The sequence below is a fragment of the Pongo abelii genome, chromosome 13 (genome assembly GCF_028885655.2).
Source record: "Pongo abelii isolate AG06213 chromosome 13, NHGRI_mPonAbe1-v2.0_pri, whole genome shotgun sequence".
NCBI lineage: Eukaryota > Metazoa > Chordata > Mammalia > Primates > Hominidae > Pongo > Pongo abelii.
In genome coordinates this window covers 60,102,842-60,117,015 of record NC_071998.2, presented here as the reverse complement: position 1 = coordinate 60,117,015, position 14,174 = coordinate 60,102,842, and the positions used below count along the sequence as shown (strand labels likewise).

General features: G+C 36.1%; 1 protein-coding gene across 8 annotated transcripts in view; it reads left to right on the top strand.

Moving 5' to 3' along the window:
- Positions 1–14,174, top strand: part of PTAR1 (protein prenyltransferase alpha subunit repeat containing 1) — a 50,879-nt gene that overhangs the window by 26,168 nt on the left and 10,537 nt on the right. For all 8 annotated transcript variants that reach the window (XM_024252035.3, XM_024252034.3, XM_024252036.3 and 5 more), the window contains 3 exons: positions 20–124; positions 1,900–2,113; positions 10,625–10,929. In XM_024252035.3, coding sequence (XP_024107803.1) covers positions 20–124; positions 1,900–2,113; positions 10,625–10,929 — 624 coding nt within the window. The remainder of the gene's footprint in view (positions 1–19; positions 125–1,899; positions 2,114–10,624; positions 10,930–14,174) is intronic.

Genomic DNA, 14,174 nt, shown 5'->3' with positions numbered 1-14,174 from the left:
TTTTTTTTTTTTTTTACAGGAAAGAGCTGATCCTCTCTGGCACTTTAAATCCAATTAAGGATTTACATCTGGGAAAACTCGCCTTAACTAAGTTTCCAAAGAGTCCAGAAACGTGGATTCACAGGTGTGGTTAATTTACAACATAGTACTCTTACTTAGGATTCAGAATGGCTGGAGAAAGAAACATGACATGTGAGAGGCAAGGTTACTTATTGGTGCCAGAGCATGAATTCTGAAGTCAGATTACCTACATTTAAATCTAGGAGCTATATAACTTGCTACCTAAGTGTTCATGGGAAATTACTTAACTCACCAAGCCTCAGTTTTCTCATTTGTAAAATGAGAATAATAATTACACCTATCTCATATAGTTAACAGTCAAGTTTACATGAGTTAATGCATGTAACACTCCCACAGTGCCTGGCACATATTAAATACTCAATAAATGTTAGCTATTATTAACTCTTTGAAGCAGTTGTGGGCATTGCATTTATAGATACTCAACTGTAATGAGCAACATGGATTTTAAAAGCATTTGATTTTTTCCTGGTAAAGATGGTGGTGGTGATGGTTGTGGTTATTAAAATTAACTTACAGAGAAAGCTAAGGGCAGCTGAGGCGAGTGCTGTGTAGGCTGAGCTAAAGTTGCTAAAAACCATACATACAAAGAACATTTTTAGGTTAAAAGCCTGGGACAGATAGCCAGAATGCACTTTAGGACTCTCAAAATCCTGGCCACCTGGAACCATCTTCCTCTTGGACCCTGTGTAACTACTCTTATTTGACCAAAATGGGATGGTGTGGGCTTGCTGGTCAGAACCAATAAAGAAGTCACTCTGAAATTCTCAGTTTATTAAGCCACGCTAATTTTTCTTAAATCCTGGGCATTTTTAGGATCTTATGTCCATTCCAGGTGTCTTAGTGGTAATCGTGCCTTTAGTTAACATTGCAGGTCAGCTTCTTCCAAACCACATAGTCAGTTGTATTTTCTTCATGACTAGAAATTGAGATAGTATACCACAGAAAGGTATATGACTGTGTGTATGGGGGTTTGGAAGGGGATGGTGGCAGGGGAAAGGAACTGTTAAATATGCATCCATCAGTTTGGCTTGTCTAATTTGTTTTATCAAGCAATATTTTGTTGTTAAATAAGAAATTCCATTATTTTAAAATGACAAAGTGAGTTTTCTTACTCAATTTCCTGTACCTTTGGGTTTGAAATCTTTAGTCTAAAAAATGCTTTTATATAAGTAAATTACTGGTACAAAGTAAACACATTAAGTAGCTCAAAACACTATTTAGTGTTTTTTATGTAAATACATGCTAATGCAAATCTTAAATAGACAAAGGGAGAATTTGTGGATAAGGATATTTTGACACCTCCTTAATGGTTTAATGAATTATATTTGTTACCTTCCAGATTTTATGCTATAATACAGAATTTTGCTGAGTGAAAGCTATCAGAATGCAGCTTCTTGTTTGCAAACAAATGCACATAGGGTGAGGCATGCATATATACTTAAAGATGTGAATCATGACTCCTTATAATATCAGCCATTAATTTATGACCTCTCACCACCACCACACACACACACACCAATTGCCTTTACATTTCCTGGCCAAGTGGAGTTTTGGGATTGTCATTTTAGAAGTAATGACATTCTCTGTATTACAGATTTTAAAGTTTTTTTTTTTCCTGTTTATCCATTTTCCACCCTTCATCCATACTGCTAAACAACAAAACAACCCCTCCCCATCTCCAAAAAACTAGACTTATAAACAGGTATTATTTTGCATTGTCTCTGAATGGAAATTAAATTAGGAACAATGAAAACTGGTTATTTTTCTCTCTGGTTTATGTTCTTTCTGTGTTCTCTTCCCCACATGCTACCTTAACAGGCGATGGGTGCTACAACAGCTAATTCAGGAAACCTCCTTGCCTTCCTTTGTGACCAAAGGAAACTTGGGAACAATTCCCGCAGAAAGGGCACAGCGACTCATACAAGAAGAGATGGAGGTCTGTGGTGAAGCAGCAGGGAGATACCCAAGCAACTATAATGCTTGGTCCCATCGCATCTGGGTTTTACAGCACTTGGCCAAGCTAGATGTCAAGGTAGGAATATTATTGTCTCCTGGGCAGACTGCCTGTCTGCCCTTAAAATCTTCTGGTAGTAGTTCATCCTCAGAAGAGCTTTGAAGGAGTAGAGAAACTGATGGTCTGGCAACTTGAGAGAATGGCGACAGCCGCTACCTCTGGAGAAACCCTGTAATTAAATTAAAAGCTTGCATTCCCCACCAGTGCTGTTTTTGGCAGTCTTAAGGCTAGTGCATTGGTAAAGCAAGGCAGGTTTAGCCAACTGAGGAAGATTGAGCGTAACTCACTTTATCCTGAAACAGGAAGGGATTATGAAGCCTTATAGAACTGGAATTGCTATTTCTTGGTAGTGTTTGGTTATGTGACAATATACTAAGTCAGCTGGCTGTCTTTTCACACTCTTGTCCTCTGAAAAGGGTGAGAGGAGGGCAGGGATAGACAATCTCACCCAGGTGTTTTTAAAAGTGGCTGAGCCTATAAATTACCTGGGGATTCCTAAGTTCCACTCCAAGCCTACTAAAGCAGAATGAGGGTGGATCTAGAGATCAGTATTTTCCACTGACTCAGGGTTATTTGAATGCAGAGCCAGTTTGGAAACTCACAGCCTAATCCTTTCAGTTTAGAAATGAGGAGATGGAGATTTCCAGAGAATTTTAATGGCTTAGACTTAGCTACAGTTGTACCACTTATTATTCATCAGAATGAGAGCCAGGTGTCCCTTTTGCTCCTTCTTATATACTACAGTGTCTCAGTTTTTTCTTTTCTGATGGTGTCACAGTGCCATAAGAATCTAGGGTGCTCATCTAAAAAGCTTCTCAGGCTTGAGACAGTTAAAAGAGGTCAAGTTCAAGATTGAAGTGCCCCAGGTGATGCTTTCAGATAAGTGGGGAAGTGTTATGTAATTTTAATTTACACCCTCTTCTTCCTACATCCCTCTTCCCATGCTCCCATTTCTCTCTTTGTTTCCTGGCCAGGGCAAATGGGAGACTTTTTACTTCCAGAGGATTTTAAGCCAATAATTCTGGAAGAGAAGCCTTCCCCATTCCAGTTTACATGGCTTTGAGTTGCAGGAGGGGTGGCCGCCTAATGGAATAGAAAGAGCCAAGGCTTAAAATCACATCAACCTAGGTTCAGATTTTGGCCCCACTACCTATATGTGGAAAGCAAGGTTTTATTGTTTTCATTTATAAAATAGGGACTCTACTGTCTGCCTCAGTGGATTATTGTGAGAGTTAATTGAGTTAATGGATGTAAATTACTGAGCATCTAATAGAGAGAGATTCACTCGATTTTAGTTCCTTTCTCTGTTCTCCAGAGATAGAAAATTGGCTACCAGTTTGCTTGATCAACTCAGTGCAATTTATTGATGATACCCACCAACTGTCCTGTATACACAATAAAACAAAGTGTTTGCTCTCAACAAATTGAAAATCTAGTTGAGAAAGTAGACCAACAATTACAAAGCAACAGAATACAATGGGAGCACAGAAAAATGGTTCTTCGTCTAGGATGCGCTCATTGGAAATAGCGGCCAGGGGAAGGAAGATACATTGAGTTGGGAGGCATGATTACAAGTTGTTTGGTGGGTTGTCAGGGATATGGAGTGCTTGGTGGTCATCTCAGATCCATGACTTGATAGTGTGTGGGAAGAGGAAAGAGATATGGGGAGGATTAGGGATAAAAAGGAAGGCGGAGTCCAGGTTGACTGAGAGATCTTTGGAAAGTTTTCTGCCATGGTGTGGACCTTTACAAGTGGCATTTCCATAAAATCAAGAACAAGGGGCCAAAGTGAAATTCTTGGTTACTTGAGACCATCTGGTGGTAAAGATAACTCATTAATGGTGAGTTATAACTCATTAATGGTGAGCTCAGCTGCCAGGGTCCACCTTGGGTTCAGATGTCATCATCCTTCCTTGACCCGCCCTTGGAGGAAGACTTACCATTCTTCCATTCACTGCTTGCCCACTGCAACATCTCTTGCTCTTGTTGTCAGTGAGGAGTCCTAAATTTGCAAAATCCCCTTTCTGTTGTTATAAGCCATTGGGCCCACCTAGAACATTTACTACTATGCTTTGTCTATTACAGGAGGTAATCACAAAAATACCAGTAGTCTAAATCAGCTTAAAAATATATACGAAATGAGGCAGCATTTTTTAACTTAGGAAGTTGAAAATGACTTTTTAAAGTGCTGGCATCGAGTATTAGTAAGAGTATGAAAATGAGCATTATTCAAATTGTTATAATCTTACTGAAGGGCAACATGGCAGCACTTATCACACTTTTAAAAATAGGGTGTTATTTTTAAGAGTTCTGCTTCCAGGAATTCATCATAAAGAAATAATGGAAGATGAAGTATGGTAGAATGATTAGAAGCTTCACTCAGTGGTCATGCAGACCTGCTTTACATTCTGGCTTTACCACCAATATGCTGTGTAGCCTTGAGGAAGTTGCTTAGCCTCTTCAACCTTCAGTTTTCTCATCCGGAAAAGGAGGGTGACGATAATTCCCATCTCACTGAGTGATGCAAATTGAAAGAGAGGATTCATATAAAGTGGTGATCAAAGTGCCTTAATTAAGTGCTCAATAAACACTGGCTATTAAATATAGAAGTTTGATATATAAGAGTAGCATTTATAGTAGTGAAAAACTAGAAAAGCTGTAGCCCTTCAATAATGAGGGAATTGTTAGATTACAATCCATCACATTGGAATATTTTGTTATGACTAAAATTTATATTTTAGAAGATGATTTAAAGGAAAATATTCACAATAGGTTATATTAGGGTAGGCCTAATATTATTGTTTATTTATTTATTTTTGAGACAGGGTCTCGCTCTGTCGCCCAGGCTGGAGTGCAGTGGCATAATCTCGGCTCACTGCAACCTCTGCTTCCCAGGTTCAAGTGATTCTCCTGCCTCAGCCTCCCAAGTAGCTGGGATTACAGGCACCCACTACCACGCCCGGCTAATTTTTATATTTTTAGTAGAGACGGGGTTTTGCCATGTTGGTCAGGCTGGTCTTGAACTCCTGACCTCAAGCAATCCACCTGCCTCTGCCTCCCAAAGTGCTGGGATTACAGGCGTGAGCCACCGCACCCAGCAGCCTAATATAATTTTTAATGTATTTATTAGCATTGAATGAGACAGCAAATACTTTAAAGTGTTTGGAACAGTGCTTAGCACATGGTAAATGCTGAACAGATAATAATACATACAACAATGTTTTAGATTTTTTTCTTGTATTTTTTATAAAAGCATATATTTGTTTTCTAGTCAGAAAAAGGTTAAAGAATAAAGATTGATTAAAAGTAGTATAGGGTGGAATTATGACACTAATTTTCTATTTTATGTTCTCTCTGATGTCTGCATGCTTAAATAAACATTTAAGTAAACTTTAAAATATTTTTATATTTGAGGGTAGTGTGGCAGGAAAGATTCACAGTCAGGCAGTTTATTACTTCTGGCAAATTACAAGTTTCACATAAAAAAAGCACATATAGTCATTTCTCCAAAAAAACATACCCACACCACCAATAAGGACATGAAAAGATATTCACCATCTTTACTGTTAGGGAAATGCAAATCAAAACCACAAGGAGTGAGATACCACTTCACACCAAAATACGGACAATAACAAATGTTGGTTAGGACATGGAGAAACTGAAACTCTTATTTATGGCTGGTAAGACTGTAACATGGTACAGCCACTGTGGAAAGCAGTTTGGCATTTCCTCAAATAATTAAACATAGAATCACTATATATTAATAAAACTATAGTTAATATATGTCATATTCTTGGAGAAAAACATGCATTACCATATATGACCCTGTAATTCTGCTCCTAGGTATATACCCAAGAGAACTGAAAACACATTCCATACCAAATCTTGTATGAGAACATTAATAGCCATATTATTTATAATAGCCAAAAAATAATACCTCACCTGAGGAATGGAAAACAAAATGTGGTGTATCCATGCTATGGAACATTGGCCATAAAAAAAGGAAGGAAATACTGATACATGCTATAATGTGGATGAACCTTGAAAACATGCTGATTGAAAGCAGTCAGATTCAAGGCCATATATTGTATGATTTCATTTGTATAACATGTTCAGAATAGGCAAAGCAGATTAGTAGGTTCCAGAGGCTGGGGAAGAGGGAATGGGATGTAACTTCTAATAGGAATGGGGTTTTGTGGGGGTGGTGAAAATGTTAGAAATTAGATAACAGCAATGGTTGCACAATTCTGTGAATATATTAAAAACCACTGATTTATTTTTTACTTCAAAAATGATTCTAAAGTACATTAGAGAGAATAAAACTTAAAGAATAGCTGAGAAATTATTGGGAAAAACAATGAAGAACACTCTACCATTAGATACTTAAATGTTTATTAGTAAGATAGAGTAATTAAAATAGTGATGCTATTTCAAAAATAGACTCAGTAATGGAACAGAATATAAAGTCCAGAAACAAATTCCAGTACATAATATGTACATATTTTATTAATGATAAATATGGCATTTCACATAATTAGAGAAAGGATTCCTTGTTCAATTTGTGATGCTGGTAAAATTGGTTGACTTTTTAGAAAATAGAAAGGTGTTTTTTTTTTTTTTTAATCTTAAATACCAAATTGAACTTTAAATGGAATAAAAACCTATATGAAGAAAAGAGACTCACATTATGCTAAGTGAAATAAGCCAAGCGCAGAAGGATAAATATTGCATGGTGTCACTTGTAGGTGGACTCTAAACAAGTTGAACTCATGGAAATAGAGAGTAGAATGGTGATTGCAGGAGTAGGGGTTGTGGTGGGGAACAGGGAGTTGCTGGTTAAAGGGTACAAAGTTTTCAGTTAGGATGAGTAAGTTCTGGAGGTCTAATGGTAGAACATGGTAATTACTGTTAATAATGTATACCTAAAGATTTCTAAGAGCGTTATCTTAAATGTTCTTACCACAAAAAATAAAATACTTATGTGAGGTGATGGATATGTTAATTCACTTGATGGTGGTAATCATTTCACAGTGTATACATAAAAACAATATGTCGTACATCGTGTGTGTGTGTGTGTGTGTGTGTGTGTGTGTGTGTGTATATATATATATACACACAATTTTAATTTGTCATTTATACTTCAATAGACCTGAGGGAGAAAAGAAAAAAAAAGAATTTTACTTGACTCCCAATCTTTAAAAAAAAGAAAAGAATTTAAAAAATCAGTTGCAGTAATATATCGAAAATAATATTTACAACACATATGACAAATAGAGACTTAATATCTTTAATATGTAAAGACCTCTTACAAACTCATAAGAAAAATAATGACTATCACAAATAGTAAATTAGATAATTCATAAAAGTAGAGAATTAGGCAGAATAGGCAGTTCATAAATGAAGAAACAAAGGAAAAGTAATCACAAGAAAAGATATTTAGGCTTAATGATAATTAAGGAAATGTAAATTAAAATGAAACGTGATTCTTATTAAATTAGTGAAGATTAAAGTATTGATGATGAATTTAGGAAATAAGCATTAACATGTACTTCCAATAGGAGTATAAATTATACAGCCTTTCTGCAGGGCACTTTGACAGTATATATCAAGAACTTTATAAAATTTTTTTCTTTGTTCCAGCAAGCATATTTCTACAAATTTCTCCTAAATAATTAGATATGTACATAGATATATATATGAGCGTTACTTATACAAGAGTAGAAATAAACGGGAATGGTTAAATTCTGATAATCTTGAGGGTGAAATATTTTATGAGTTAAAAATTATAGAGTAATATTTAATGCCATAGGAATGTATTTATAATTGAAGTAGAATAAAATTGGTACAAAAGAATATCCCAGATTTTTCTTAAAAATAAACTCTGTGCATGTGTATACATAGAAAAAAACCTGAAAGATTTGTTTTCTGCCAGAATGTTACAAGTAGTGATCTCTGGCCAAGAAAATAATGGCTGATTTTTGTTTGCTTTTTTATATTTTTCCATATTATTGGAATTTTCTATATTGATCATTTTATATCACTTTTATAATCAGAAGAAAACCCAAATGTTGTTTTTAAAAGTTTACAGGACCTATGGCATATGTATTTTTAGTAGTCTTTCATTTTTAGCACGTTATCCTTCTTTTTCATAGCCCTGCATCTGCAGTTTTCTTGTAGTTTATTTATTCACTTATTCATGTTTTCATATGGAAGTAGGAAAAGAAGGATATTTAACGTATATCATATAAAGATCATTTATCCCATCAGTACTGTACATTAAAGCCATATCTTTATATAGTATCTTTAGATCACTTAAAAGTTAACTGGATCACTTAAAAGTAATTGCTGTCTTTTTTAAAAAAAATCATTGACTCTATCTTTATATCTTTTTATTCTAACAAGAAAATGGCCTGAAATTCCAGTTAAAGTTTCTTTCATTTAATATGCATCTTTATATCTTAGGGAAAAGAATATAGTGGATTTTCTCTTTAAAAGCCTAATAATTTTTTTAAGAAATTGATTTTGTTGAAAATATATATGTATTTTTTTCTTTTTTGAGATGGAGTCTTGTTTTGTCGCCCAGGCTGGAGTATAGTGGAGCGATCTCGGCTCACTGCAACCTATACCTCCCAGGTTCAAGTTATTCTCCTGCCTCAGCCTCCCAAGTAGCTGGGACTACAGGCATGCACCACCACGCCCTGCAGATTTTTGTATTTTTAGTAGAGACAGGGTCTCACCATTTTGGCCAGGCTAGTCTCCAACTCCTGACCTCAGGTGATCTGTCCGCCTCAGCCTCCCAAAGTGCTGGGATTACAGGTATGAGCCACCACACCCAGCCAGAACATCTTTTATATGTGTGCTATTTTTGCCTCAAAATTAAATAATAAACTGCAATTTTATACGTAGAAATAACCAGTTAGAAATAATCTAAATGTTTTCATATTATAGAAGTTCATTTTAAATAAGTGGAGTACTCTTTTTCAATCCATATTAAGAAGCCGTGCCAAAATAAAAAAGCTGCTGTATTATAGCCAGAATGTTCTACAGGTTTATTTTTCAAAAATGTAATAAATGTAAGATTGATTTTTATTTCAGGTAGGAGTTTATCTGGTGCTATTTTTTGCTCACCTTTTAAAATCAAATAAAGATACTGTTTTCCATTTCTCAGAGACTTGCCAGCTATAGCCTCTGGAATAAATTTAGGTGGCTATGAATAAACTCATTGGAACTTAAAGGAGATGTTTAAAACATATCACTGCTACAACTTGACTATCTTGGCTTGAAGTAATCTTACTATTTGCCTTATTTATTAAATTGTTCATTCATTTCATGAAATATTTGTGTATCCACTTTGATGTCAGTAGGTATAGGGGGATTGAAGTATCAGATAGGAATGAATAAATATCTTAAAGCCCTCACTCACTGAGTTTAATGGGAATGAAGAGATGCACTGAAATTATTTAATAAATGTGATGGAATACATAAGTACTATGGGGGTTCAGGAAAAGGAAAGATTCCTGGGGAAGGAAAATGGTGTAAGAAATGGAAAAAAGATCATGGTACAGGAGAAGGCATTTGCCTGGGACCTTTGACAAACAGGTAAAGGTGTCATTCAGCATTATGCTCTCTGTATTGTTAACTGTTCACAAATGTATGTCTTTTTTCCTTAGCTGGTCTGAAAATCCTCTGACGGAACGTGGTAGGCACTTGATATATCTTTCACTGATTTATGTTTGCGACCTGTCCAAGACACTCTCAAATAAATTATTTTTGCATAAGTGCTGCTTTTTAAAAAATCATTTCATTTGAAATTCTTTAGTTTGCAAGATATTGGTATCACAAAGATTTAAACAATTTGCTGCTGAATTTTATTTCAGTTATTTTAAAACCCATTTATTATTAATGTTAAATAAGTTTGAGACAAATAGTTAAAGTCACAAGCTCTTGAAAAAATCTTATAATTAGTGCATCATATTTTTCTACTAATCCCTTATAATTAAGTAGTGAACAAGACAAACACGGTCTCTGCCCTCATGGCACTTATACTGAAGAACAAATAATTTCACTGAGCCTATTGTTGTAGAGATAATAAGTTACATATTATACACATTTATTAAATGTAAAATAAAGTTTATATCAAGGTAATCTGAGTTTATATTTTTCTTTTTACGTCAGCATTACTTGTAAATGAATACCCTAATGCTCATCATTATTTTAGAATTTGACTTTCCTTCTCTGTGTGTACCAATCAGAATGTGAATAGTAAAGGTCTAGGGAAAGGATGACAAATGAGTCGTTAAATTCTTATAGTCTTAAAGAAAAATCTATCACTTTTATATGGGAAAGAGAAAATTTGCATGTATTAAGCTTCCACTAAGTGAGAGCACTGTGCTGGACATTGTGTACAAAATATTGGTAAGAGTGGTCTTGTCAAAAAAGGAACAAATCAAAGAGAAATCAGAGGCAATAATGGAGAAAGAAGAACCTTTGGGAACTCTTCTTCTTACTTCCCTTTTTTCTTCTTACAAGATTCTTCTTGATGAACTATCTTCTACTAAACATTGGGCATCTATGCACGTTTCAGACCACAGTGGATTTCACTACCGCCAGTTTTTGCTTAAGTCTTTGATTAGCCAAACTGTGATAGACAGTTCTGTGATGGAGCAAAATCCTTTGAGAAGTGAGCCAGCCCTAGTTCCTCCAAAAGATGAAGAAGCAGCAGTTTCAACAGAAGAACCAAGGATTAATCTTCCCCATCTTCTAGAAGAAGAAGTTGAATTCAGCACTGATCTTATTGATTCCTACCCAGGACATGAAACCCTTTGGTGTCATAGGTAAGAAAAGGGAAAATCTATTTCCTACACAAAACTGCATGTCTTCATGAGAGCTGCAGAAGGTGTTAGTTACACCTGATTCCTGCCTGCTTGGGTAAACATGGTCATCTGATTGTGGAGCTTTGCCTGAGTGAATACAAGAGGTTTTGTGTTACCATATCATCATCATCATTAATAAGAGATTCCTCATGTAGATCTCTGCCTGCAGCTTAGGATGGTGATATTCAACCTTGACTGTGCAACAGAATAACCTGTGTTAGTTTCAAAATAAAACAGAATCAAAAGTTTTTTGACTCCTTCCTTGGAGATACTAATATAGGGACCTAGCATATCTAGGATGGATTGCTGCCATCTCTGTCTTTTTTTTTTTTTTTTTTTTGAGATAGAGTTTCACTCTTCTTGCCCAGGCTGGAGTGCAATAGCACGATCTCGGCTCACTGCAATCTCTGCCTCCGAGGTTCAAGCGATTTTCCTGCTTCAACCTTCCAAGTAGCTGGGATTATAGGCGCCCACCACCACACCTGGCTAATTTTTGTATTTTTAGTAGAGACGGAGTTTCACCATGTTGGCCAGGCTGGTCTCGAACTCCTGACCTCAGGTGATCTGCCTGCCCTGGCCTCCCAAAGTGCTGGGATTACAGGTGTGAGCCACCATGCCTGGCCATTTTTTTTTTTTTTTTTTTAGAAAAAGCTCAACACATTGATGCACAGTCAGGATTGAGATTTGATTAGACCCCAAGAATAAGGTATGCTTTATCATTTTTCCAACCCTGATGGTCTGCAAATTAACTTACCTGAAGTATAATCTCTTGACACTTTTTGTTTAAAGTGTAAGAGAATTTCTCTTTGAGGGAGGGGAAAGTCTGGTAGCAAAGAGTGAAAAATGGTTAGCAACCTATCAACTTCAGTTGTGAGTAAATTTGACAGTATGTTGGAATGAAGTCACGTATGTGACCCCTTCCCAGCTTCATTTCTTTTGGATCTTCCTTTATTTGGAGGTATCTTCATCTTCATAAATACAGATTCTACTTTAGGCCATAGCATTGTATTTGTAAATGAAAGACTTGCCTGTGCTAGGCAGGAAGGAGGTAGACATTGTTTAAAATTGCCTATTTCTAAAGTTATTGAGATTTTCTTTCTTTCTCCAGTCTAGTCTGTCTTGCAGGTTATTTGAGGAGACCTGGTCAGCTGCTTTTCCTTACTAAATATATTCAGAACATAAAAGATTATCTCCCCTCTTTGGCACCTTCATTAGTAGAGAATGCTCTTTTTCTATTAAAACCAAGACACTTATTTCACGTTTTCAAGAGGGAAGATAGATCTTTTAAGCTACTGGCATACCTCAGAGATATCACAGGTTCAGTTCCAGACCACTGCAATAAAGTGAATATAGCAATAAAGTGAGCCACACAATTTTTTTTTTTGTTTCCCAGTACATATTAAAGTTACTTTTACATTACACTGTAGTCTAAGAAGTGAGCAACAGCATTATGTCTAAAAAAAATGTGCATATCTTAATTAAAATACTAGGTTGCTAAAAAATGCTAACGATCATCCAACCCTTCAGCAAGTTGCAATCTTTTGCTGGTGAAGGGTCTTGCCTCAATGTTGGTGGCTGCTGATTGATCAGAGTGGTGGTTGCTAAAGTTTGGGGTGGCTGTGGCAATTTCCTAAAATAAGATTGCAATGAAGTTTGACTCTTCCTTTCATGAAAGATTTCTCTGTAGTGTGTGATGCTGTTTGACAGCATTTTGTCCACAGTAGAACTTCTTTCGAAATTGGAGTCCTTTTAAACCTTGCTGCTGCTTTATCAACTAAGTTTGTGTCATATTCTAAATCCTTTGTTGTCATTTCAACAATATTCACAGCATCTTCACCAGAAGTAGATTCTATCTCAAGAAACCACCTTTTTTTTTTTTTGGTTCATCCATAAAAAGCAATTCCTCATCCATCCAAGTTTTATCATGAGATTGTAAGCAATTCAGTCACATCTTCAGGCCCCACTTCCAATTCTAGTTCTCTTGCAATTTCCACCACATTTGCCGTGACTTACTACACTGAAGTCTTGAACTCCTCAAAGTCATCCATGAGGGTTGGAATCACCTTCTCTCAAAGTTTTGTTCATGTCGATATTTTGACTTCCTCCCATGAATCACAAACGTTCTTAATGGCATCTAAAATGGTAAACCCTTTTCAGAAGGTTTTCAATTTACTTTGCCCAGATCCATTAGAGGAATCACTATCTGTGGCAGCTATAGCCTTATGAAATGTATTTCTTAACAAGACTTGAAAGTTGAAGTTTCTCCTTGATCCATGAACTAGAGAATGAATGATGTGTTAGCAGTCATGAAAGCAACATGAATCTTTTTGTACATCTCAATCAGAGCTCTCACATGACTAGGTGCATAGTCGATGTGCAGTAATATTTTGGAAGGAATCCTTTTTTTCTGAGCAGCAGGTCTCAACAGTGGGCTCAAAATATTCAGTTAACCATTCTTTAAACGGATGTGCTGTCAACATAGAGGCAGAGTAGATAGCATAATTCTTAAGGGCCCTAAGATTATTGGAATGGTAAATGAGCCTTGGCTTCAACTTAAAGTCACCAGCTATATTAGCCCCTACCATAAGTCAGACTGTCCTTTGAAACTTTGAAGCTAGGCATGGATTTCTCTCTAGCTATGAAAGTCCTAGATGGCATCTTTCAATAGAAGGGTATTTCATCTACATTGAAAATCTCTTGTCAGTATAGCTGCCTTCATCAGTGATCTTAGCTAGGTCTTCTGGATACCTTTCTGCAGCTTCTACATCAGCATTTGCTACTTCACTTTGTAGTTTTATGTTATAGAGATGGCTTCTTTCCTTAAACCTCACGATCCAATCTCTGCTAACTCCAAACTCTTTTTCTCCAACTTCCTCACCTCTCTCAGTCTTAGAATTAAAGAGCATTAGAGCCTTAGTCTGGATTAGGTTTTGGCTTAAGGGAATGTTGTGGCTGATCTGCTTTTCTATCCAGAGCACTAAAACGTTCTCCATATCAGCAGTAAGACTATGTTTTGCTTATCATTTGTGTGTTCACTGGGGAACCACTTTTAATTTCCCTCAAAAACTTTCCTTTGCATTGACAACTTGGCTAACTGGCACAAGAGGCCTAGCTTTCAGCCTGTGTCAGCTTTGGACATGCCTTCTTCACTTAGCTTAATCATTTCTAGCTTTTGATTTAAAGTGAGAGACCTGTGACTCTTCCTT